Here is a 23309-nt window from a genome sequence, read left to right as displayed (position 1 = left end):
GTTTCCACATCCATAAAATGTTGATAATAACAGCACCTGTCTCAAAGAGATTCTATAAGCAATAAATTATAACACTCTTCTCACAGTGCTTAGCACATATCAAGAGATTAAAAAAATTTTTTAAGTCTGTTCCTATTATTAGCCATGCTGAGGGGACTGGATCTTGTTGTGTCACTACTGGCATAGAGTGATGTGATCCATGTCTCATCTGGCAAAAAGGCACATTGTCCCGACCAGAGGAGGAGGCCACTCTTCCCACGGGCCCTGTATGCAGCTCTCTTAATGCAATGTAAAGTCAAGCCAACAACAGAGATTTGAACCGACTTCTTACCCAGCCACTTCACTCCATTATACTCAAGGGCCTCCAGAATCAAGCTCGTACCTCCGTACCACCTACCTACAGCTGTAGGTCCCCAATATGCTCCAGTATCTGCTAACCTTCACACTGTAGTGAACATGGCCATGGGACAAGAAAGACCTGGATTCAAATGCTGACTACATGTGTTCCTCCTGACAAGCTATCTCTTCTGAGCTCAATTTTCTCACGTGTAAAACATGGAAATAATAAAACCACCCCGGATATGTTTTTATGAGGCTTAAATGAGATAAGTACAGCAAAAGCAACTAGCACATCATTTAATACAGAATGCTAGGCACTGACTATTATCTAGTCAACACTGAAAATAACTCTATGAGGTAAATGCTCGTAATTATTCACATTTTACGGATAAAACTGAGGCTTAAAGAGATGAATTTTCCAAGTCACAGACGTCATGGGTGGCAGAGTTGCATCAGAACCAAGCAGTCTGACTCTGGCACCGCCTCACTCTCTCCTTCCCACTTTCTCAGAACCCTAGGAGGGTAATTCTGACCAGTGTCAACCTCACCAGGCTCAGGACTGCCCTGACCTCATTCAATCACTGTGAGAATGTCTTTGGTTGACATAAAAGCCATAATTAAAGGGAAATCCTTAATATCCTCTAGGAAGTTGTTTACTTACTATCACATATTTTTATCCCTAATACAAAAGACTAATAGTCATTCTGATGGTATAGACAGGTCTTAATAGTTAAGCTAAGGTCCCAGCTGTTACCGCACTCATGTCTCTTTTTCTTCCAGAATTATCACGTTTTGATAAAAATTTCCATCTTCTGAACACATTCTGCCTTCTCCTCTCCGAGCTGCAACCTGACAAAACTTGCAATCAGGTTAGCTTTATGCCTCAGTGTGAGCTTGAATTTCTTATGAGCTACTTCTCTATTCACTCCTTATCAGTCTCTCCCTCAGTTTCTGTGCCATCAATAATTCTTCTCTACTCAACACATCATGTTCTTTTCTGCACCTGCTTCAGTACTGCTCTGCTCACTCCGTTTTTCTTGAGAAGCTTCCCATTGCTTTGACAACCCAAGGCCATCTTTTTCATTGCAGTTTCCACAAAACATGAATGCACGTGAAGCTGTTTACTTATTTTCCTTTGAAAACATATATGCAAAACTTCACTGGGGAAACTAATTTACTTATGATATTACTGCTGGAGTCTTTGTACCTTTTCATAATGCAAAATCCCCTGTTCTCTTTCACTTAACCCAGGAACTTAACGTGCCTTAAAATATATGTTGGTACATCTGCTTTCTCACTGAGCAAACAAAAGGCATCTATTTAAACTGTGATTCATTCTTTTCCTAATCCAAAACTGCCTTTGTCTTTTTACATTTTCACCTGTCTCTTAAACTTTAGGAAAAAACAAGTGTGACATCCACAGGGATGATTTGTTTATCCTGAACACCCTGTTGAGTTTGCCTGTCTCTAACTTTTCTAACTTGAAGAACAACTGGCAAGCTCTGATTTTTTTCATATGGTTGAACCTCTGACCCCTTCCCACAGTGTCAGGCCTTCCCCTTGCATTTCCTCATATGGGGCACGCCCTTCCTTTGAGCTCCCCTAGTAAGCAGATGGGTGCCTGAGTCAAGAAGCCAGAAGACTGTAAGTTATCTTGACAGCTCTACAAACCAAACAGAGAAAAATATATGTATTATGAATCACATGATAGAGAAATCTGAGCAAAAAACTTCACAAGTATACATTTCCCATGCTTTTCATTTGCACTGCCACGAGTAATTTTTCACAAAGCTCATTTTTTTAAAAAAAGTAACAAGTTTAATTTCAATAATTGGTTACTTGGAGTTTTTATTTTCTTCTTTTGCTTTTTATAACGGAAGCCATTATGGAAGATATTTCTAGGAGGCGTGAATCCCTCTGCCTCAAGACATCTATTTGCACTTTAATCTGTACGGTGATTAAGGAGATTACCTGGGACCTCTGGAGCAACTCCAACTCTAAGTAAACAGTCAGATCATAATTTGGTAGATCTGTTTGTGTGAGCTCTGCTTCTCAAGAGTATTTCACTTCTGTCATAAGAATTAGCCTATTCCATGCTAGTTAAAAATATCTAATTGATAAACAGCCAATCAGATACCCACCGTGTTCTCATTAAAACCCAGAACTAAGCTGAGTCTGGTTTAGGTGAGCAGGGGTAAAGGCCATGACAGAGGAAATACCAACACCCACTCAGAAGGCTGGATCCTCATGACGGCATGAAGGCATATAACTCAGCATTCTGCAAGGAGGTCCCATCCTTAGACTGACAACCTGATCACTTTTTGAAGTTAGGAGATTTCTCACCAAAACCAGCTTTCTCTTTGCAGAGGAAAAATATAGTGAATTGGTTTTAAGAGCAAAGACTCAGCAGCCAGGCTTCAGAAGTATGATTTCCAGGTTCTTCACTTACTACGTGGGGTAAGTTACTTACCCTCCTTGTCTCCATTATCATATTAGTAAAATATGGATAATAATGGCATCAAATGGCACATAGAGTTGTTATGTGGATTAGATGAGTTAATATATGTAAAGCTCTTAAAACAGTGCTTGAATATAGTAAATGTTAGCTATTATTACTAATTACAGTTAGTACACTCTGGAGGATTAATTATTGGAATGCAGTATTATATCCAATAAGAGAACTGTTACCTCATTGGTTAGCAGGTGTTCAATAAATACTTGTGAAATTACACTCATTAAAGTGATGACATTTCATAAAATATTCTAGTATAAAAGTTGATGGGCATGACAGAAAGTTGACTGCACCTGTAACTCAGGTGCAAAATTTCAAAAGGTGAGATGAGTATTGCTAAGAGTCAGCCCCTGGGTTATCCAGACATTCTAGATATTCTTCAGGCTTATTACAGGCTATGAGTTAAGGAGATCAAGACAAGGTGAAACCTGGAGCTTCTTATGGGTATATAGATCTTCTAATTCATTTTCTGTGTGGAAATTGACTGTATGATCAGATTAACCAGAGGCTGAAGCATAATTTAGGTGGAATAGATACGGTCATAAAAAATATCCTGTACACACAGAACACAGGACAGTCATTGCCCCTGAGGAGACAGTGAAGGGAATGTGACCAAAGGCAATGTTAAGGCAGACTTCAACTCTACAAATACAGCTTCATTCCTTAGGGAAAGCCAAGAAAGGACCAGAAATAAATATGACCATACATAGTATGAATGTTTGTTATATTATTTTTTTATAGTCACCTGAATATTTTAAGTTTCTCAGACCAAAAATAGGGAAAAAAGAAAAGCAACCTTACTTAAATGGCGTTTCCTAAAAAATAAAAATAAAAAACTAGTGACCTAAAAAAATGACATGATGGTTTATATAGAAAAATAAAAGAATTGGTAAAAAAAACTCCTAAAACTAATAGCAATTGTAGCAAGGTTGCAGGATACAAGAGTAATATACAAAAGTCAAATGCTTTCCTATATACCAGTAATGAACAAGTGGAATTTTAAATTAGAAACACAGTACCATTTGCATTAGCATCCAAAACAATTAAATACTTTGGTATAAATCTAATGAAATATGTACAAGAGTTATATGAGGAAAACTACAAAGCTCTGATGAATGAATTTAAAGAACTAAATAAATGGAGAGACAGCCCATGTTAATGGACAGGAAGTCTCAATATTGGCAAAATTTCATTTGTTCCCAAATTTATCTATAGATTCAATGCAATCCAATCTAAATCCCAGCAAGTTATATTGGGGAGACTGACAAACTGATCCTAAAGTTTATATGGAGAGGCAAAAGACCTGGAATAGCCAACTCAATACTAAAGGAGAAGAATAAAGCTGGAGGACTGACACTACCCAACTTCAGGACTTACTTTGAAGCTACAATAGTCAAGACAGTGTGGTACTAATTTAAAAAAATTAGATAGATAGATCAATGGAACGGAATAAAGAGCTCAGAAATAGACCCACCTAAATATAGTCAACTGATCTTTCACAAAAGAGCCAAGGCAATACAATGGAGCAAATATAATCTTTGCAAAAAATGCTATTGGAACAACTAGGTATCTGCATGCAAAAAAAATGAATCTAAACATAGATACTACACCCTTAACAGAAACTAACTCAAAGGGATCACAGACTTAAGTGTAAAACACAAAACTATAAAACTTCCAGAAGACAACATAGGATAAAACCTAGATTATGGCAATTGGTTACAGTGATGACTTTTTAGATAAAATACCAAAGGCACAATTCATGTAAGAAATAATAGATAAACTGGACTTCATTAAAATTAAAAACTTCTGCCCTGTAAAAAATAATGTCAAGAAAATGAGAAAACAAGCCACAGACTGGAAGAAAAATATCTGCAAAAGATGTACGTGATAGAAGATTGTTACCCAAAATATACAAAGAACTCTTAAAACTCAACAATTAGAAAATGACCCAATTTAAAAATTGGTCAACGACCTTAACAGAGACCTCACCAAAAAAATATACACAAATGTCAAATAAGCTTATGAAAAGATGCTCCACAGCATATGTTATGAGGAATATGGAAATAAAAACAACAGTGAGATACCACCTATTACAATGGTCAAAATTCAAAACACTGACAACACCAAATGCTGATGGAGGTTGTGGAGCAACAGGAATTCTCATTCATTGCTAGTGGTAACACAAAATGGTACAGCCACTTTGGAAAACAGTTTGGTGATTTCTTACAAAACTAAACATGATCTTACCATATGATCCACCAATTGAACTCCTTGGTATTCATCCAAAGGAGTTAAAAACTTATGTCCACACAAAAACCTGCACACAGATATTACAGCAGCTTTATTCATAACTGCCAAAACTTGAAAGCAACCAAGTAGGTGAATGGATAAATAAACTGTGGTATATCCGGACAACAGAATAGCATTCAGCACTAAAAAGAAATGAGCTATCAAACCATGAAAAAAATGGAGTAAACTTAAATGCATATTACTAAGTGAAAGAAGCTAATCTGAAAAGGCTACATACTATATGATTCCAACTATATGATGTTCTAGAAAAGGTAAAACTATGGAGACAATAAAAAGATGAATGATTGCCAGGGGCTGGGGAGGGGAGAAGAATTAATAGGTGGAGCACAGAGGATTTTTAGGGCACTGAAAATACTGTGTATGATACTATAATGATGGATACATGTCATTATACATTTATTCAAACCTCACAGAATTTACAACACCAAGAATGAACCTGACATAAACTATGACTGTGAGTGATACAATGTGTCAATGTAGGCTCATCCTTGGCAACAAAGGAACCATTCTGGTGAGTGATATTGATAATGGGGGAGACTATATATGTATGGAGGCAGGGGGTAAATGAGAAATCTCTGTATCTTACTCTCAACTTTGCTGTGAACTTAAAACTCCTCTAAAAATAAAGTTGAAAATTTTAAAAATACATATAATGACTTACTAGTGTACCACCATGCCTTCACAGCTACTCATTAACTTTGAAAAGTCCCAATCAAAAGTCCATAATGGGGACTTCCCTGGTGGCGCAGTGGTTAAGAATTTGCCTGCCAATGCAGGGGACACAGGTTTAAGTCCTGGTCCGGGAAGATCCCACATGCCACAGAGCAACTAAGCCCGTGTGTCACAACCACTGAGCCTGTGCTCTAGAGCCTGCGAGCCATGACTACTGAGCCCACGTGCCACAACTACTGAAGCAGCCCGCGTGCCTAGAGCCCATGTTCTGCAACAAGAGAAGCCACCATAATGAGAAGCCCGCGCACCGCAACAAAGAGCAGACCCCACTCGCTGCAACTAGAGAAGGCCCGCGCGCAGTAACGAAGACCCGACGCTGCCAAAAATAAATAAATCTATTTAAAAAAAGAAGTCCATAATGCAATACTACCACACACACACACACACAGTCCTTCTTTCATAATCTCATACATAAAGAAGTTTCACCGCAGAGCAGCACAACTATCCAATAGAAAACTCTGCAGATACAATAATTAAGGGCCCAGGATTGCATCTACCATTGAACCACTAGCTCACTGTCACTTTAGAGAGCTTCTGATGGTATTTAATGTCTGCTTACAGATGAAATGTGACACATCCCACCCAGCATTCATGTTAAGGTGAAGAATGTCCATATAAAGAGCACTGAGCTGGGTGCTCTAAACAGAAAAACTCCCTTATTTCCAGGGTGTTGATGACATGGATGAGAGCCAAGCAGAGCATCAACACCCAACATGCAAAATGGGATAAAGCCACTCTGGCTCCAGGAGATACAGAGAAAAGAGAAGCAGATTAATGCTCCCAGGACACTTCTGCTTTCCCCAGAAGAGTCCTTTCTAGAAGTTTCTTATAAATCCTTGCAGGAAACATTGTAAAGGGCTTGACCTCTCCAGCCTGGGGCAGCCTACACAGTAGAATCAGATGCGTGTGGATTCAGTTCTACATCTTCTACTTAATACTTGTACAATTCTGTGCAAATTATGCAAGCTCCCTTGAGCCTTGCCTTTCACATATGAAATGTGGTGAGAAGACGTAATTCCCAAGGACACAGTGACAGTTCAGGTTTATCAGGTTGATCCAGGTTTTATCTCCTGGCTTGTAATAGGCATTCCATATTGGCTCCCTATTCCTCCCAGTGGGAAAGAGGTAATGAATAATTAAGCCAAACTCTCAAGACATTGAGACAGACAGCTTATCTCCCCCAGGCCAAACTGTAGAAAGACTGGACATCTTCACATTAGCGCACCATCTATAAGTGCAATTGAGTGCTTGTGTTGTGCCTAGCTCGGTGCTAAACTCTTTCCATACTTCCTGCCATTTATAATAATTGTTACTAATTATCCCTATTTTATACATATGGCAATCACTTTTAATCCAAGTTCATACTGCTACTAAAATAGAAATCGCAGACGTAAATCCACTATTTGTAACTCTAGGATATATGCACCCCGAGCACACCATTATTCCATCATTATTAAAGGTGAAACAAGGAAGGAAACTCTAGAATCACTTTTGGAGAAAACTGCATCCACACAGGGCTTCGAGTTAGCACACTATTTTCCTTATGTGAAAACTAAACTCTGTTTCTTACACTCAAGCTCTGAGACTAAGAGTCTGACATACAGACTTGGTCAGAATTTACCTCTGCCAAAGTGAATTCTTGACAGCTAACAGCTGTAGTCTGATGCTGAGCTGTGCTTGCTACATCACTTCTGAAAATGCAGTCAACATTAGGTGGCAGAGCTTCCAATCGATCATGCCAGAAAAAGATACTTATCTTGCATCTGCTCATTTTCTTTGCCAAGTAGAAAAGCAATTATCTGCACCAATATAAAATATAACTGCCTGGGCATAATACACATAAGAAGAAGAGATGATTTTAATCAGAAACTGGAAGTCAAAATTATAAACTTACCATACTGAATGTATAATAGAAAGGGATTAGTACCTCCGTGAAGTTTCTATTAATTTCTGCTCTTTGGAGGAAAATCATAAATGGAAAAGGCTTAAATCAACTAAGGTGTGGGTAAATAGCATAGCTTCACCCTATCATGGGCAAACGTACTCTTAGGTCACCTACCCATTTTTCTTAAATATGAGAATTCTACCAAAATTACAAAAATGTGTAAAGAAAATTTTATATGATACAATCTTAAACGACAAAGAGAAGATACTGAGCTTTCACAAATATGCAGGATTCATTTACGGTAAAAACTCAGAACTACTGCTTTTTTATTCTCAAAAGTGTAATCATTAATAGCAAGTGGTTTGAATTTTTAAATCTTCACTCTTTTTTTTTTTTTTAATCTTCACTCTTTAATAAGATGTGCCATCTGGCTTTATGATCAGAGTTTTCTTACCTATAAATCTAAAAAAATGAGATGAGCCTGCTTTGCACTTGTTGCCCTCCTTACAGGAGTCAGGCCCTTGGCATCTCTCCCAAGTTCCTCCATGACGGGGCTCCTGCCTACCTTCCTAGCCTTGTCTCCACTACTCATGTCCTGTGCTGCCTGTAGTTACACACACACACACATATGCACACTTTGCAGGTTCAGGCCTCTGTGTCCTCCCTCCTGCTGTGCTTTATACATGGGAGACAGCCCTCCCTCCCTTTAGTTCATCTTCTCAGCTGTTAAGACTCAGTTTATGCCAAACCTCCCAGGCTGGCTGAGGTATCCTATCCTGTGAATCCCACAATTCAGGGTACACACGTTGATCATCACACTTGCCACCCTCAGTAAGATTATCTTTTTCTCTGTATGACTTCCCCACTGGGGTGTAAACTTATCCATGCTGGCCCAATCAGAATCTCTGTTTTTGAGAATCTGGAGTCAGAACACATTAATTCCAGTCCATCTTTAACAGAGAATTGAACTGAGAGGTTACATGAAGCTAGGACTGAGGCAGCCCTGCAACTCACCAAATTAAGAAAAGTCAGTCTTTAAGAAGAGGAGGAAAGGACAACAACATGGATTTTAAAAAGCAAAAGAGAGACCATGAACCCTCCAAAATGTAAAAAAGAAATGTTTTGAGTTTGCCAGTTCCTGTGTCCAGAAATCAGGTTCAATACCCTGACTGGGGTGCCATTAGAGTCCAGTGTACCTTTCTAATGAAAACTTCAATTTTCTTAAACAAGTTCTTTAAAAATTTTGTTCTTTGTAATCAAATGATCCCTATGACATCTGTATATAGTATTTAATAAATGTTTATTAATCAAATGAATCAACAAACTGTCTCTGAAGAGTCAACAGGTATCAGTTTGCAAATGCACAGCTTTGATGACCTCTATGATGGTTGAGGGCAAAATATGTGTAAACTTTAACCTTTTTTACTATTGATATTTCTCATCAATACATTTGACTTAAGTTCCAAAGACTTAAGTAGTCAAGAATTCAAGATGGAAAAGGAAAACAAAAATAGCCGAATGCACACCAGTGAAATCTCCTCCACAGTCTGCCTAGTCACTCACGAAGGTAGCCCATTATCGTATCTCACTTCAGGGTCAGCCTCTGACTCTCATACAACTTCAAACTACATGCACGCTGATGGAGTGCAGTGACTAAAAGAGAAAAGGAAAAGTGACAGTATCGTTTCATAAGAGTTTGGCCAATAGTCAGAGAGAGTGCCAAATGACCTGAGACCACCTGTCTCACTTGTGTCGTTTCACAGATAAGAAAAACAAACATCCAGGGAAGTAAAATAACTGGCCCAAGGAGCAGAGCAAATCAGAATCAGAGCAGAACTCAACTTCCCCCCAACCAGGCCATGGCTCCTTACACTACCGTGCGTTTCTTTACGTCCAGCCCAACCTGGGAAACCGCTCTTCTCTTTCAAAGGATTCAGCAATTCTACAATGTTCAGATTTTTCAAAAACAGCAATGAGGACAATGATACAAGTTTTATTGTTCAAGACATGTACTCAGTCGTCAACTATTGATATCATCACACATGTATTTTCTGCTTAAAAATATCTGCAGATTGGTACCCAATCTTGACTTATCTTAATGGTTTACCTATCCGTTGTGGCTATAAATTATGTGCCATAAGGAAGAGAGAAACAAAGAACACTCTACAGTGTTGGTGGGAATGTAAATTGGTACAGCCACTATGGAGAACAGTATGGAGGTTCCTTAAAAACTGAAAATAGAGTTGCTATATGATCCTGCAACCCCACTCCTGGGCATGTATCTGGAGAAAACCATAATTTGAAAAGATACATGCACCCCAGTGTTCATTGCAGCACTATTTACAATAGCCAAGATATGGAAGCAATTCATCTATTGACAGATGAATGGTTAAAGAAGATGTAATAGATTTATACAATGGAATATTACGCAGCCATAAAAAAGAAAGAAATATTGCCACTTGCAGCAATATGGATGGATGTAGAAGTTATCATACTAAGTGAAGTAAGCCAGACAGAGAAAGACAAATATCATATGATATCGCTTACATGTGTAATCTAAAAAAAGAAATGAGACAAATGAACTTTATATACATAACAGAAATAGACCCACAGACATAGAAAAAAAACTTATGGCTACCAAAGAGGAAAGGGGCAGGGAGGGATAAATTAGGAGTTTGGGATTAACAGATACACACTACTATATATAAAATAGATAACCAAAAAGGACCTACTGTATAGAACAGGGAGCTAAACTTAATATTTTATAATAGCCTACAAGGGAAAAGAATCTGAAAAAATAGATATATATGTATATATAACTGAATCACTTTTCTGTACACCTGAAACTAACACAACATTGTAAATCAACTATACTTCAATTTAAAAATTTTTTAATTAAAAAATTTAAAGAAGAGAGAAACAACCTGTATTGAGGATACAGTCTCTTCCTGACTCCACGTGAAAACTAAAAGTGCAGTTTTATAATTAAATAAACAACCTTTTAAATCAAATTTTTTTCGTCATAAATGCAGTATGGATCATAATTCCTTTCATAAAGTGATATTCCTTTCACAAAGAAAAATTACTTAAGGGCGCCAAAGGTAAAGTACAAAAAGAAATCTAGGATAAAGACTTAACTGTCAGGAAATAGAAGCTCTACCACTTGAAAACTGAAACACATTGGTTGGTTATTCATTAAGAACTGAGGGCATGTCTAGCTCTTAACATAAGACACAAACATTCCTTCCCTCCGTCCAACTCTGGCTGGTTGTTTGCATGTGGTTGTTTTTTTTTTTTTTTTCTGAATTATGATATAATTAATTGCCTTCATCCCCTAAAAACCCATACTATGTTCCCTTTACCAATCCTTTTGGAGGTTAAATCATTAAAAGCAAATCTTTAATGCCAGGTTCCTCACGGAGACTGCTGCTTAGGGTGATTTCAAAATCAATATGTATTTTCTAGATTATATATAAAGTAGTAAAGAGCATGGTTTGAATAATGTGAATAGCATTAATAATTCATAAATCTACAACATGAAACACACCTTCCTATATAGCTATAAGGTCATCAATCTAAAAAGCTAGTAAATTGTCTTTATTATTTGATTTTCAACCTAATGGTTTGTTTATTAAAGTGATGCTTTATTCAATAGTAATTCTAAATACATCAAAAATTTTTAATTAAAAAAAGTCCACTGTTAGTCTCAGCAACTAAAAATAAATTTACACATGGAACTTATAATGAGGATGGTATCCATCAGGTAAGAATAAGTGTTGGGGCTTCCCTGGTGGCGCAGTGGTTAAGAATCCTGCAGGGGACAGACACGGGTTCGAGCCTTGGTCCGGGTAGATCCCACATGCCGTGGAGCAACTAAGCCCGTGTGCCACAACTACTGAGCCTGCATGCTAGAGCCCACAAGCCACAACTACTGAGTTCACGTGCTACAACTACTAAAGCCCGCGCGCCTAGAGCCCATGCTCTGCAACAAGAGAAGCCACTGTGATGAGAAGCCCACGCACCACAACAAAGAGTAGCCCCCACTCACCGCAACTAGAGAAAGCCCACGCGCAGCAATAAAGACTCAATGCAGCCAAAAATAAATGAATAAAATAAATAAATTTATAAAAAAAAAAAGAAGTGTTAACACAGGCATTCTGTTTTCCTGCTAAACGTCGATGAAATCCATCTTTGCTACAAGAATGTTTCTTTCTTTTACAGTCATTTTCCTCTAAAATACTGTAAGCTTATAAAAAGAGAGAAAATAAGTAAATATCATAAACAAATCAAATCAAGACTATACCACTTTCATAAATACAGCAAAGGAAAAGTGACCACTATACAAAGATTTCTAAACAGTAATTTTTCCACACTGTCTTTGGCATAAAATAAGCATGCTGGTAGGGATATAGCCCTACCATTTATGAAAAGCCACAACTAATAGCCATGTTAAGCTCTTTTCATGTATTCACTCATTTGTTCCTCATAATAAGCTCATAGAGCACCGTTTCTGTACTTTTTCAAGCATTTACATTTTTAACATTGTCACATTTAATCTAGAAAACATAGTAGCAGTTCAAAACATGTGGCAGACAATTTTCAGAGCAACAAACTGGAAATCCCACCAAATTATCTGAAACCATATTGCCTAGTGTAGAATAATGTTCCCATGAAAGAATTATTTATGTATCCCCTGAGTGTTTACAATGTTAAGATGAACTGATACTGCTTTTACTGCAATCACTCCACAACCTCTCAGCAGGCTACATTAAAAAAGATAAATTAAAAAAAAAAATTAGCTGGATGACAGCAGCTTTAACTAAAAGAGCAAAGAAATTGGCAGCGGACTCCCTACAACACCCTAAGGGCCCTACCTGTGTTCTGCAAAAGAAGGGAAAGATGTTTGGTGTCCTTGAAGTCACCCAGGCTCTAACCTGCACAGGACAGAGGTTGAGTATCCAGTGGTGACTGATGAGCTGATAGGAAACCATGAGGCCTGGCATCTTCTTCTAAGAGCCTACTGTGGCAGTGACAAAATTGAATGCCAACCAGAAATGCCTACATTCTGATAATTTTCTCTTTCAACATATGTCCCCATGAATCCAATTGGAAAGCAGATGCCTAAGCTTGATAGCTCTACACTGAGAAAGGAAAGAACTTATCATCCACTGACTGAAATTCACAGGGGATAGAATATTGCCAAGAACCGGTACCCAGTCAAGATTAAGCAGAATGAACCAGGGGCTGTCAGCAGTTAGGAACTCTACCAACTGCTATCCATAAATTAAAAGGAATTTTGCTTCTTAGCATGTGATTTATTTGGAAGAGGTTTTTAGTGCTAAGTTCTGAACGAAGCCAAGAAACACTTTACTGAAATGATCCATTTTAGTGCTGAGTTCAGTTCAAGAAGCGAAGCAGATTTCAATAAGCTTTCAGGCAAACTCATCAAAGTAATACCTGCTTTACCATATACTCTGGGTCTGGTTCAGACGGAATAACATCACTCTCAACTAATGGTTAGGAAGTAGTGACAGAAAAAACTCTCTTTTAATTCTCTATCCACATAAGAGAATACCTCTCTGGTAAGTTCCATGTTTAAGAAAAGCTACTTTAAAAGAACTTGAGGGCTTCCCTGGTGGCGCAGTGGTTGAGAGTCCGCCTACCGATGCAGGGGACACGGGTTCGTGCCCCGGTCCGGGAAGATCCCACATGCCGTGGAGCGGCTGGGCCCGTGAGCCATGGCCGCTGAGCCTGCGCGTCCGGAGCCTGTGCTCCGTAACGGGAGAGGCCACAACAGTGAGAGGCCCGCGTACCACAAAAAAAAAAAAAGAACTTGAGAGCCCGTCTTGGGTAAATCAACCCACCAAAGCACATTAAAGGCAGATTAATGATGCTATCCCAATAAACACAGTTCAAAATTAAGAAGCCTGATAACACTAACTGACAGTTCTTTTGGAAAATTATTTTTTTTTTTTTTTTTTTTTTTTCGCGGTGGTCGGGCCGCCCACTGCTGCGGCCTCTCCCGCTGCGGAGCACAGGCTCCGGACGCACAGCCTCAGCGGCCACAGCTCACGGGCCCAGCCGCTCCGCGGCATGTGGGATCCTCCCAGACCGGGGCACGAACCCATGTCCCCTGCATCGGCAGGCGGACTCCCAACCACTGCGCCACCAGGGAAGCCCTGGAAAATTATTTTTTTATTTAAGTTTTTAAAAATAAATTTCCCACTATTTTTATCCTTCCTATAGCAAAACAGCAGCATTTGTTCACCCTTCCCAGGAAAATGTGTCCTCCATAGGAAGACAGATGCCTGCAGCAATCACCCACCTCCCTTCTCCAGTGCCTTCCCAGCCACCAAGCAAGTCTGCAGTTCAGTCACACCAGGAGGCACTACAGGGTCTTAGTAAAAGCTATGGTCAGTTCAGCATATTAAAAAGAAATTGACAAGCTATGAAAAAGCTCAGGCACGTATGGGCCAAAGGCAACAAGAGAGGATACCCTTTGGATATTGGGTCCAAGTGATAGAATCATGGGTGTAAACAGTGTTTAAGTTGTTTAATAAGAAATAACTTTAACAATAATTATGCTAGTAGGTTTGGTCAGTTGTCTTTATAAAATACAGCCTGAGAGCTACTGCTTTCTTAGGTCCACCACCATCATGTGCCAAAATGTCATAGTGATCTGGCTGCAGCCACCTAAGAACTACACCTGAAGACTGAAGTATTTACATCACTGAAGAAGAGAGAGAATTCCATAGCAAAATGCGGCCCAGCTCATCTTTAAACAAAGCAATGGAAATGAGGAAAAATGATCCGCAGCAATGAAAGAATGTACAAAGTCTCTTTAAAGTAAGACCTTAGCCCATACCTACTTCCAGAGGGTGGCTTGTGTTCTTAAGGTGGATTCATCACTGAGCTTTACACTTACATTAAGAGACTTTAAAGTAGGGGAGGGGATTTATTAATATGAACCCACAAACTTCACTTTTAACTGTGGGAGGTATTTTCTGTGTAGATCTCTTAGTTTACTCCACCCCTCTTTCATTTGGTCATTTCATTTTTTTAAAGCAGTAACTGAGTGAGATTGAAAACAGCCCATCTGAGATCAGTCAACCAGAAAGGTGTGTAAAATGGTGGGGGGATAGCCCAATTATTCATCAGTAATTCAGGCTTTCAACAGAGATTTTTTTCCTGTCACCTGAAAATCTCATTTCACAAACTTACTAAGCTTCTTTCAAAGCTTACATGAGGCTGTTAATAATGATCTGAAACACATTTGCCCTGCTCGGAGGAATTTAATCTACAAAGCATTTCTTACTTTAGGGAAAAAGAATACAATGCAAGGTCTACAGAAGTAAAGCATTAAAACGACACTTGTGAAAGATCAGTGACTCATTCCGCCAGTGAAGGTCAAAATATTTATATGCTTCCTTAAGTCCTCTAAATTTAATTTAATTATCTAACAGTTTCACTTTAGCGCCAACCTGTTCTCTAACCCTAAACCTGTCTTAGTTTCTTGAGTTGCATGCCTCCGTGCAAGGTACACAAGAAAAACTTTTAAGACACACTGAAGTGAAAAATATGACCGCTGTCTTACCCACAAAGGTAGGAAACGAGCCCATTTTAGTAAAAATATCATGATCATCATCCAGCTAAGTTCCAGGAGGGCAGAGCTCTGTTTACTTCACTGCCATATATTCCCAGCACCTAAAACATTACTTGGCACATAGGAGGCATTCAGTAAATACTGACAAATGAATGATTCGTGACAGATGCTGCAGAGCAAGAGAAGAGGAAAAGAGCAAGAATTTATTGAGCCAAGAACTGTCTTCAACACCAACCATAATCACTGTCACTTAAATGTGAAATCAATCAAGTCTCTATATGAAAAATGACTACATATAGTTACAGATATAGGTATGAGTTACGAGGATAAGAGTTTAGGCAGAATTCACTGAGTTTTCTAAGGCGAAAGGGAAAATGTGTCCATGCGTGAATGAACTGGATATAATGAAGAGGGTAGGGAGAAGGAAGGTTTACATACAAAACATTTCTCATTGCACATGGAACAACTGAGTAAAAGGTGGTATCAACTGAAATTTCATCTGATTCCAGAGTGTATACCCTACGTCCTAGGTTCTTCATTGTACTTGCTACCCATAAGCCAATCACTAAGTCACATAGAAAAACAGGAAACTAAATAAATGACTTGCAGTAGGATTTTGGAATTCTCCTGTATTTGGTAACTACAGAAAATGTTTAACCTGATAGTATTTAGTCCAATTTTTTGACAGCCTAATGCCATGCATGCAATGTAAATACATATTAGCAAATAGTTTCAAAATTCAAGCAAAAAAAATCTCACACAAACTCATCCCTTGCCTGCATACTGCAGGTTCACCAGTTTCAGGATACATCCTGGTGTTTAGAAACTCACACAGGAATAATAATATTCATAATACTAAGCTACTACTAATGATGCTGTGGGCTGCCACACTGGCTACTGTAGGCCAGGCACCTATTTACATGTTTATTATGCAGGCTATAGCTTTGAGTCCTGACAAGCAATCTGAGAGTAACGTGCCATGATTAGTTCCACCTTTTGGAGATAAGAAAACTGAGGCTCACAGAGATAAAATAACTTGTCTAGGATCAAGTGAAGGAGCCATGATTTAAACACTGTCTGCAGAGATCTTCAGAACTAAAATAACATTGCCTCTTTGAACTTTTATTTTCTTTACCTGATCACCTTCTGACAAAAGGACACACACAGTTTTTTTTAAATAATTTTGATACTAATCAAATTTATAGTCAAATATATGACACCTTTCCTTTCCAAAGAAAGAAAATACATGACAACTTTCCCCTCCAAGAAAGGATAATGGTCTTTCTTGCCCACAAACATGTTAACTTACTAAGACCCCGACCAGTTCCTGTTGTCCTACGTACTGCTCTCCAGGCATAATTCTTTCTAAAACAGGCTGGTGCTCGGAGTTAAAAAAAAAAAAAAAAGCATGTCATTTAATTCAATGTATTAGTACCAACACCCTATATCGAAGTAAGTCAGAAGGTCCTCATTTGTTGACCCAAGGATGGCTGCAAGAATCTTCTACCCCCAAGAGTTCAACAGGGAGGCCAGCTCCACAGAGCATGAAACAAGTGTCCTGCCTCCTTCCCAAAGCCAAGTCCTCAACCGGGAAGCTGGACTTCAGAGCATAACAAACAGGCAAAAGCAAAGGATTAGGGGTCAAACAGCCTGAGTTCTAATCCTGATGTTACCACTTACTAACTATGCAAATGTTTTTTCTTTGTTTTTTTTGTTTTTTTTTTTTTTTGCGGTACTCGGGCCTCTCACTGCTGTGGCCTCTACCGTTGCAGAGCACAGGCTCCGGACGTGCAGGCTCAGCGGCCATGGCTCACAGGCCCAGCCGCTCCGCAGCATGTGGGATCTTCTGGGACCGGGGCACGAACCCGTGTCTCCTGCATCAGCAGGCGGACTCTCAACCACTGCGCCACCGGTGGCCCCTATGCAAACGTTTTAAATGATCGTTTAACTTCTTCCATATCCACCTGATAATGCAAACTCTAAGGTTTACCCTACACGAAAGTTGTGATGGCTGCATGGGATAACATGCGGGAAATGCCAGCCCACCTCCTGGGATGGATCACAGATATAAAGTTTTCTTCCCCTCCTGAAAGACCTTCTTCACTGGAGTGCTGGAGCTGACTCACACTGGCTTGCTAGAGATGACTATTAAATTTTCAGAAATTTTGCAGGCCAGTTATTAAATACAGCCATTATTGAAAATTAAATTATATAACTATAATAAATCATACGTATGTAAATATATTGTATATATTAATATATATCTTAAAATAATTCTATAAACGTAAATCATGCTAAAAACAAAGGTAATAAGTACTCAAGGCTCATCACTTCCTAATTAGTTTCCTTCATTTTACTGTTATCTATGCTCTTGAGGTTACTACATATACTGTCCATTGAGCAGTGGAAATGCTTCATGATGGTGAGCTATGGCACACCTCTCCCAGCTCCATGTTCAGCAATGTCACATTTGTAGCTTCAAATCAGCTACATGGTAAGAGTATTTACATGGAAATTGGCCAACACCAGTCAGGATTTACTTTCTCTGGAGAGCCAGTTATTAAGCATTTACCAGTGTACCACTGGTATTCATACTTCATCTTATTCCTTTCTGCTCCTGCACCTTCCATCTCTACTCTCTACAAGTTATCTACCTACATACACACACGCATTAAATTTAAAATAAAAATGAAAACAAAAGCCTAACACCCCTGGAGTTAACATCCTTTGCCCCATTCCTTCATTACCAAATTTACTGAAAATATTCTATTTATGCTTAATTCCAATACTTTCTTACCACCTACTCATTAATTTATTCATTTCACAAATATTTGAGCAACTACTCTTAGCCAGACACTATGAAAAGAACTGGGAATACAAATGTGATCAGAAGCCGACATGGTCCCTGCCCTGATGGAACTCAGTCACACTGCAGCCTGACCTTTGTCCTTCCTTGAAAGTCTGTAATGTGCGATTAACTCTTGTTTTTTCTCCTCCTCTGCCTTCCTTAAAAAAATTTACAATTTCCCCAAATATTCTGTCTTCTTTTCCTTCATGCCGTGTTATGGAAAAAGTCAAGATATCCTCAAGGTTTTGACTATTTACCTCTCTGCTTTCTTGCTCAGGAATTTCAAGCATCACTGTGATTTTATCCTTTCCCAAACGTATTTTTCCTCTAGCCTTTCCATCTCAGTAACTGACACCACCACGCACCCAACTATTGAAGCCAGAAACACAAACAGCCTTGTTTCCTGCCTTTCCCTCACCCCTCACCCCAAACATCAGCAAGTCCTGTTAGATGTATATCCAAAACTTATCCCAAATCCACCACATCCCTCCACCTCAGTCTCTATCAGCCTCGGCCAAGACCCTTTCTTTTCCCCTCAGTCTGTATGAAAGTCTCCCTGCTTTACTCTTGCCCCTTAATCATCCGCTACAAGAAGCCAGAGTGAACATTCTTAATGTAACCATTTTCCTCCACATTAAACAAACAACAACAACGATAACAAACAGAACCCTCCAAAGTCTCCCTTTTCCACTCAGAATAAAATCCAAACTCACTTCCATGGCCAACACACCCTTCCCCATCTGGCCCTGCCCACCCCCTGAGCTCGCCCCTTCCAAACCCCACTTGCTCGTTTCCCCAAGTCTGGAACCCTGTGCCCAGATCTGAGCAGGGTTAGCTCCTCCACTCATCCAGGAGGATTCTGTGGGCCTTTCCTGACCAACCAACATGGAGTTGTTCCAGCCAGGCCCACCCACCACTCTCCACCACACTGTTCATTCTTTGTTGGTTACTTAGTGTGTGTCCTCCTCTACGGGAAGGGAAGCTACGCAGGGGCAAGGACTCTGTCTTCCTTATTCAACAGGACATCCCTGGTGCCTGGAACATGCCAGGCACGTGGTAGACACTCAATAGATCTTTGTTGATGAACGAAAAAATGGAGCACGATCCAAAAGACAGGTTTCCGCAGGAATAATCGGAAACAAAGACCCAGAAATGAGGGAGTTTTCTGGGACTGCACAGAAGAATAAGAATAGCAATCTGCTGTTTAACCGCTAATCGTATGAGTCAAATTTCCATCTTTATTAAATTCTGACTTGCCCATGGCTTGAGCTATTTTAGAGGCAAGCTAATTTAATGAGTTCTGATAAATCTATGTTAATTTTCATGGCTAGGTCAAAAGATTCAAAAAAAGAGAGAAAATCCTTTAAAGTTTTTCCTGTACCCTGGGAGATCAGCTCGGTGCTCTGTGACCACCTACAGGGGTGGGATAGGGAGGGTGGGAGGGAGATGCAAAAAGGAGGGGATATGGGGATATACGTATACGTATAGCTGATTCACTTTGTTATAAAGCAGAAACTAACATACCATTTTAAAGCAATTATCCTCCAATAAAGATGTTTTTTTTTTAAAAAAAAAAAAAAGATTTTCCTGTACCCTCAAAAACATTTCTGAGAGGCAGTGTCCCCTGGGCTTACTCCCATACTTGTGCTGTAATAAATTCCTATCACACACCAAGAGCAGGGAGAGACGGAGCAGCAGAAGGTAGAGCTATCCTCCCCCAGAAAACTGAGGGGCCTTGCTCTCTGATGCCCAGGGCTCTTCCAACAGGGAAGCAGCAATATGTCTGCACTTCTTAATGGAGGCTTCAGAGCCTCACCCTCTCCTTCTAAATAACAGCAGACAGCAGGGCTTCTACTTGCTTCTTCCAGCTACTCCTTTTTCATCTGATCTAATATAAGGAAGGAATGGAAAGAAGAGAAGGAAGGAGGCAGGAGGAAGGGAGATGGGGAAGGAAAAAGAAAGAAGGAGGGAAACAAGTGTGGGCGGGTGTCACAAAGAACCCACTCGGTGCTTCACTTCTCTAGCGATTCCCCTGCAACAGGTGATGCTGGATGGTGAAAACACGCAAGGTCAAGGAGCACAGCCCAGTACCTCATCAAGGACCACACAGCTCGAGGAGACACAGGGAATCCACTGCTCTTGGGTTCAGGTGGCAATGGAGTATGGCAGCCACCCCAAGCTCCTTTGTGAGGGAACCGCTGCTGCTTCCCGTTCTCCCGGAGAGGGTGCGCGGGCGGTGCGGTGGGCAGGGAGCTCCCGGGCCGCTGTGGGCTGCGCTGATGGACGACCCCATTGCTCCTAATTGTACATGGAATGGAGGGGAAACAAAGTCAGACAGAATGATAAGACCTGCAACAAGGAACAGCAATCCCTTGTCCCATCGCCAAGCCCTGTTCCATGGAAGCAACCGTCCACAAGTCTTTTAGCTCTTCTGTTTCTGGTATTCATCACGATATTTTTAAAATAAGATTAAATTATAATATTATTTCTAATTTTAGAACTTGTCTTATTGAGTTGCTACCATAGAAGATGAGGACTCAGTCCCTTTTACGTGGTCACCAATACGCAAACACACACACACACACACACACACATTCACAACCACCCTCTTCTCATCTTCCACATATATTTCTCTCATAATAAATATAATTTGAATTCTCCTAACTCAGTTGAAGTGATATTCGGGATTTACATTATTATGGTCTTGTGAAATGTTTTTCACAGCTGATCCACCCCAATGTATTCTCACATTTTCCTTCATGAATCTTCTGAGATGATATAATTCATAACCACCAGCTGGGCAAAACTTTTAAAGTCTGATACTATCAAGTGATGGGGAGAATGTGGAACAAAGGGGATTCTCATCCACTGCTGCACTCCAGTCATTTCAAAAGCAATGTCTCTTGCTCACAGTGAACAAGTGAAATCACAGTTCACGGTGAGATCAACACAGTGAACATGTATGCATCTGTGGCCCCAGCAATACTTCTGTGGTTATGCCCCAGGAAGTACGTGCACACAAAGGTTACCTGAAGCATGCTATATAATAGCCAAAAATGTAAAAATAACCTAAATTCAAACTCCAGAAGGATGGATAAATTGTGATAATTAAATACTACACAACAGTTAAAATGAATGAACTACAGCCACATGTATCCACATTGATGGATCTCAAAATCCAATGTTAAATGAAAAGAAAAGCAAGAGACACAATTTATATAAAGTCTGCAAGTATGTAAACAATGCTATTTGATATTCAGTGGTATATACTTATGAAGTAATAACAAGCAAACCGCCCTAGAAATGAAAAATGCCAAATTCAGGATCATGGTTATTTCTAGAGAGAGGGTGGGGACTGGGGTCAGGGAACGTTATCTTCTGCGTGTTGGCAATTATATGCTAATTTTTTAAAAAGAAAAAAATTTAACTTTCAGGAGCTGCTCTTTCACTGAAAATGTTTCTTCCTAAAGGTGATGTCTCAGAAAAGAAATCTAACTCTGTTCGTGTGGTCCAATCTTAAAATTTAGGAATAAATTGCTCTTCACGTAGGCGAGGGCTTCCAACACTTGCTTCTGTTGTTTCTTTCCTGTTTCCTGAATCATACAATGAAAAGACCTCAAGAACAACCAAGTACCAAGATGTTTATTCTAAATGAGCAGATAAGAATTTGTGTGTACGTTATTCTGGGAAAAGGGGACACGATTCTGTGAGATTCTGAAAGGGGTCAGGACCCCCCAATACACACAGATCCTCTGAGCTGGTCTCCTGGTACAAATGGGAGCCCAGGATCTGAGATGCAGATGCCCTGGGGGGTCTCCAAATCCCTATCCTGTGTGCTCCACGGAGGCTCAGGGGTAACCCTGTGGCTCTGGATTCACACAGACAGAAGTCGCAATAGGGGATGGGTGACTCTGGAGAGGTTACTTTCTATGCCTGCCTGAATTCTCTCCTCTGTAAAATGAGGGTAAAAGTTGTTGTGAGCAATCAGTGACTTCATACCTGTAAAGGGCGTGGCCCAGTGCTTGGCACACGGCCTGCACTCAAGAGATACTGTGATCGACCAGGTCTCCCTGTTACCTGCTCTCAGTTCCTTCTCACCACTTTCACCACTGTACTCAGTTATTCGCGTAACTACTTATGTAACGTCCGTCTCCCCCAGTATTGCTCTTTGAGGGAAGGAATCTTAACTGTCTTATTCTTGGCCAGGCACAGAATGAGAATGTGTTAAGTGGGTGGAAAGAATGAATGCCTCCACCTATGCAGAGATGCTGGCGGTCGTGAGAGCTAAAAGTTACTAAAACAAACAAAGAAACCCCACCAACTATGAGCTATGCAACATCCAAGCCACATATGAGCAGTATTGTTGTTTTCATAGAATAGAACTTCTGGCAGTTTGGTATAATGAAGGTCAAGAACAATTACTAAAGGAATAAAAACGACAATTATTCTCTTTGAAAAAAGCCTAGCTCAACAGTGACCAGATGAAGAAAAAAGGAGTGGGCTGGAGAGACCTCAGACCAGAGGAGATACGACTTCAAAGATGAGCTAAACAAGAATGCTGCCTGCTATCATATTATCAGCCACTGCAGCGGGCCTGGAAGGTGCGCCCTGAGGGGAATTCAGGATGGAGAAAAATAGGATACTGACCCTAGAGAGTTGAGATGCATATCAAAGGAACAATTTTAATGAGCCCAGACTCTTGCATCTTCCCATATATAGAAAAGCACTGAAATCATTAACTTGAGATGCCTGATCTTTTGTGATTAGCACAAAATTAGTTTCGACTATATAGTTGTTTTTTTAAATTTTTCTTCAGCAAAAAACCATACATCCCGGCTCCTCCCTTACCTCTTTGGAACAGTCCCTCAGAGCTATCTGAGAGGCTGCCCTCCCAGGCTGTAGTCCTTAGCAATGTCCCCAAATAAAACATAATTCTCAACCCACAAGTTGTGTGTCTTATTTCAGTCGATATGAGGTTAAAATATCTCTGGACTGAACCAAAGGCAAGGGTCTGCAGGCACTTGCCACATCTTCTGCTGTCAGTAGAGCGAAGCAGAAAGACGATGGGAGGAAGATACAA

At 39.9% G+C, this 23309-nt stretch overlaps 1 protein-coding gene across 1 annotated transcript in view; it reads right to left on the bottom strand.

Moving 5' to 3' along the window:
* The window catches only part of TMTC1 (transmembrane O-mannosyltransferase targeting cadherins 1), a 259841-nt gene that overhangs the window by 205970 nt on the left and 30562 nt on the right, over positions 1 to 23309 (bottom strand). Inside the window, exon 5 of the mRNA XM_027129326.1 lies at positions 20321 to 20527. Within this exon, the coding sequence (XP_026985127.1) occupies positions 20321 to 20527 (207 nt within the window). The remainder of the gene's footprint in view (positions 1 to 20320; positions 20528 to 23309) is intronic.

This window comes from Aethalodelphis obliquidens, unplaced genomic scaffold (genome assembly GCF_003676395.1).
Source record: "Aethalodelphis obliquidens isolate GAN/ISIS:26980383/991018 unplaced genomic scaffold, ASM367639v1 scaffold36, whole genome shotgun sequence".
Lineage (NCBI taxonomy): Eukaryota > Metazoa > Chordata > Mammalia > Artiodactyla > Delphinidae > Aethalodelphis > Aethalodelphis obliquidens.
This window is presented reverse-complemented; position numbering and strand designations above follow the sequence as displayed.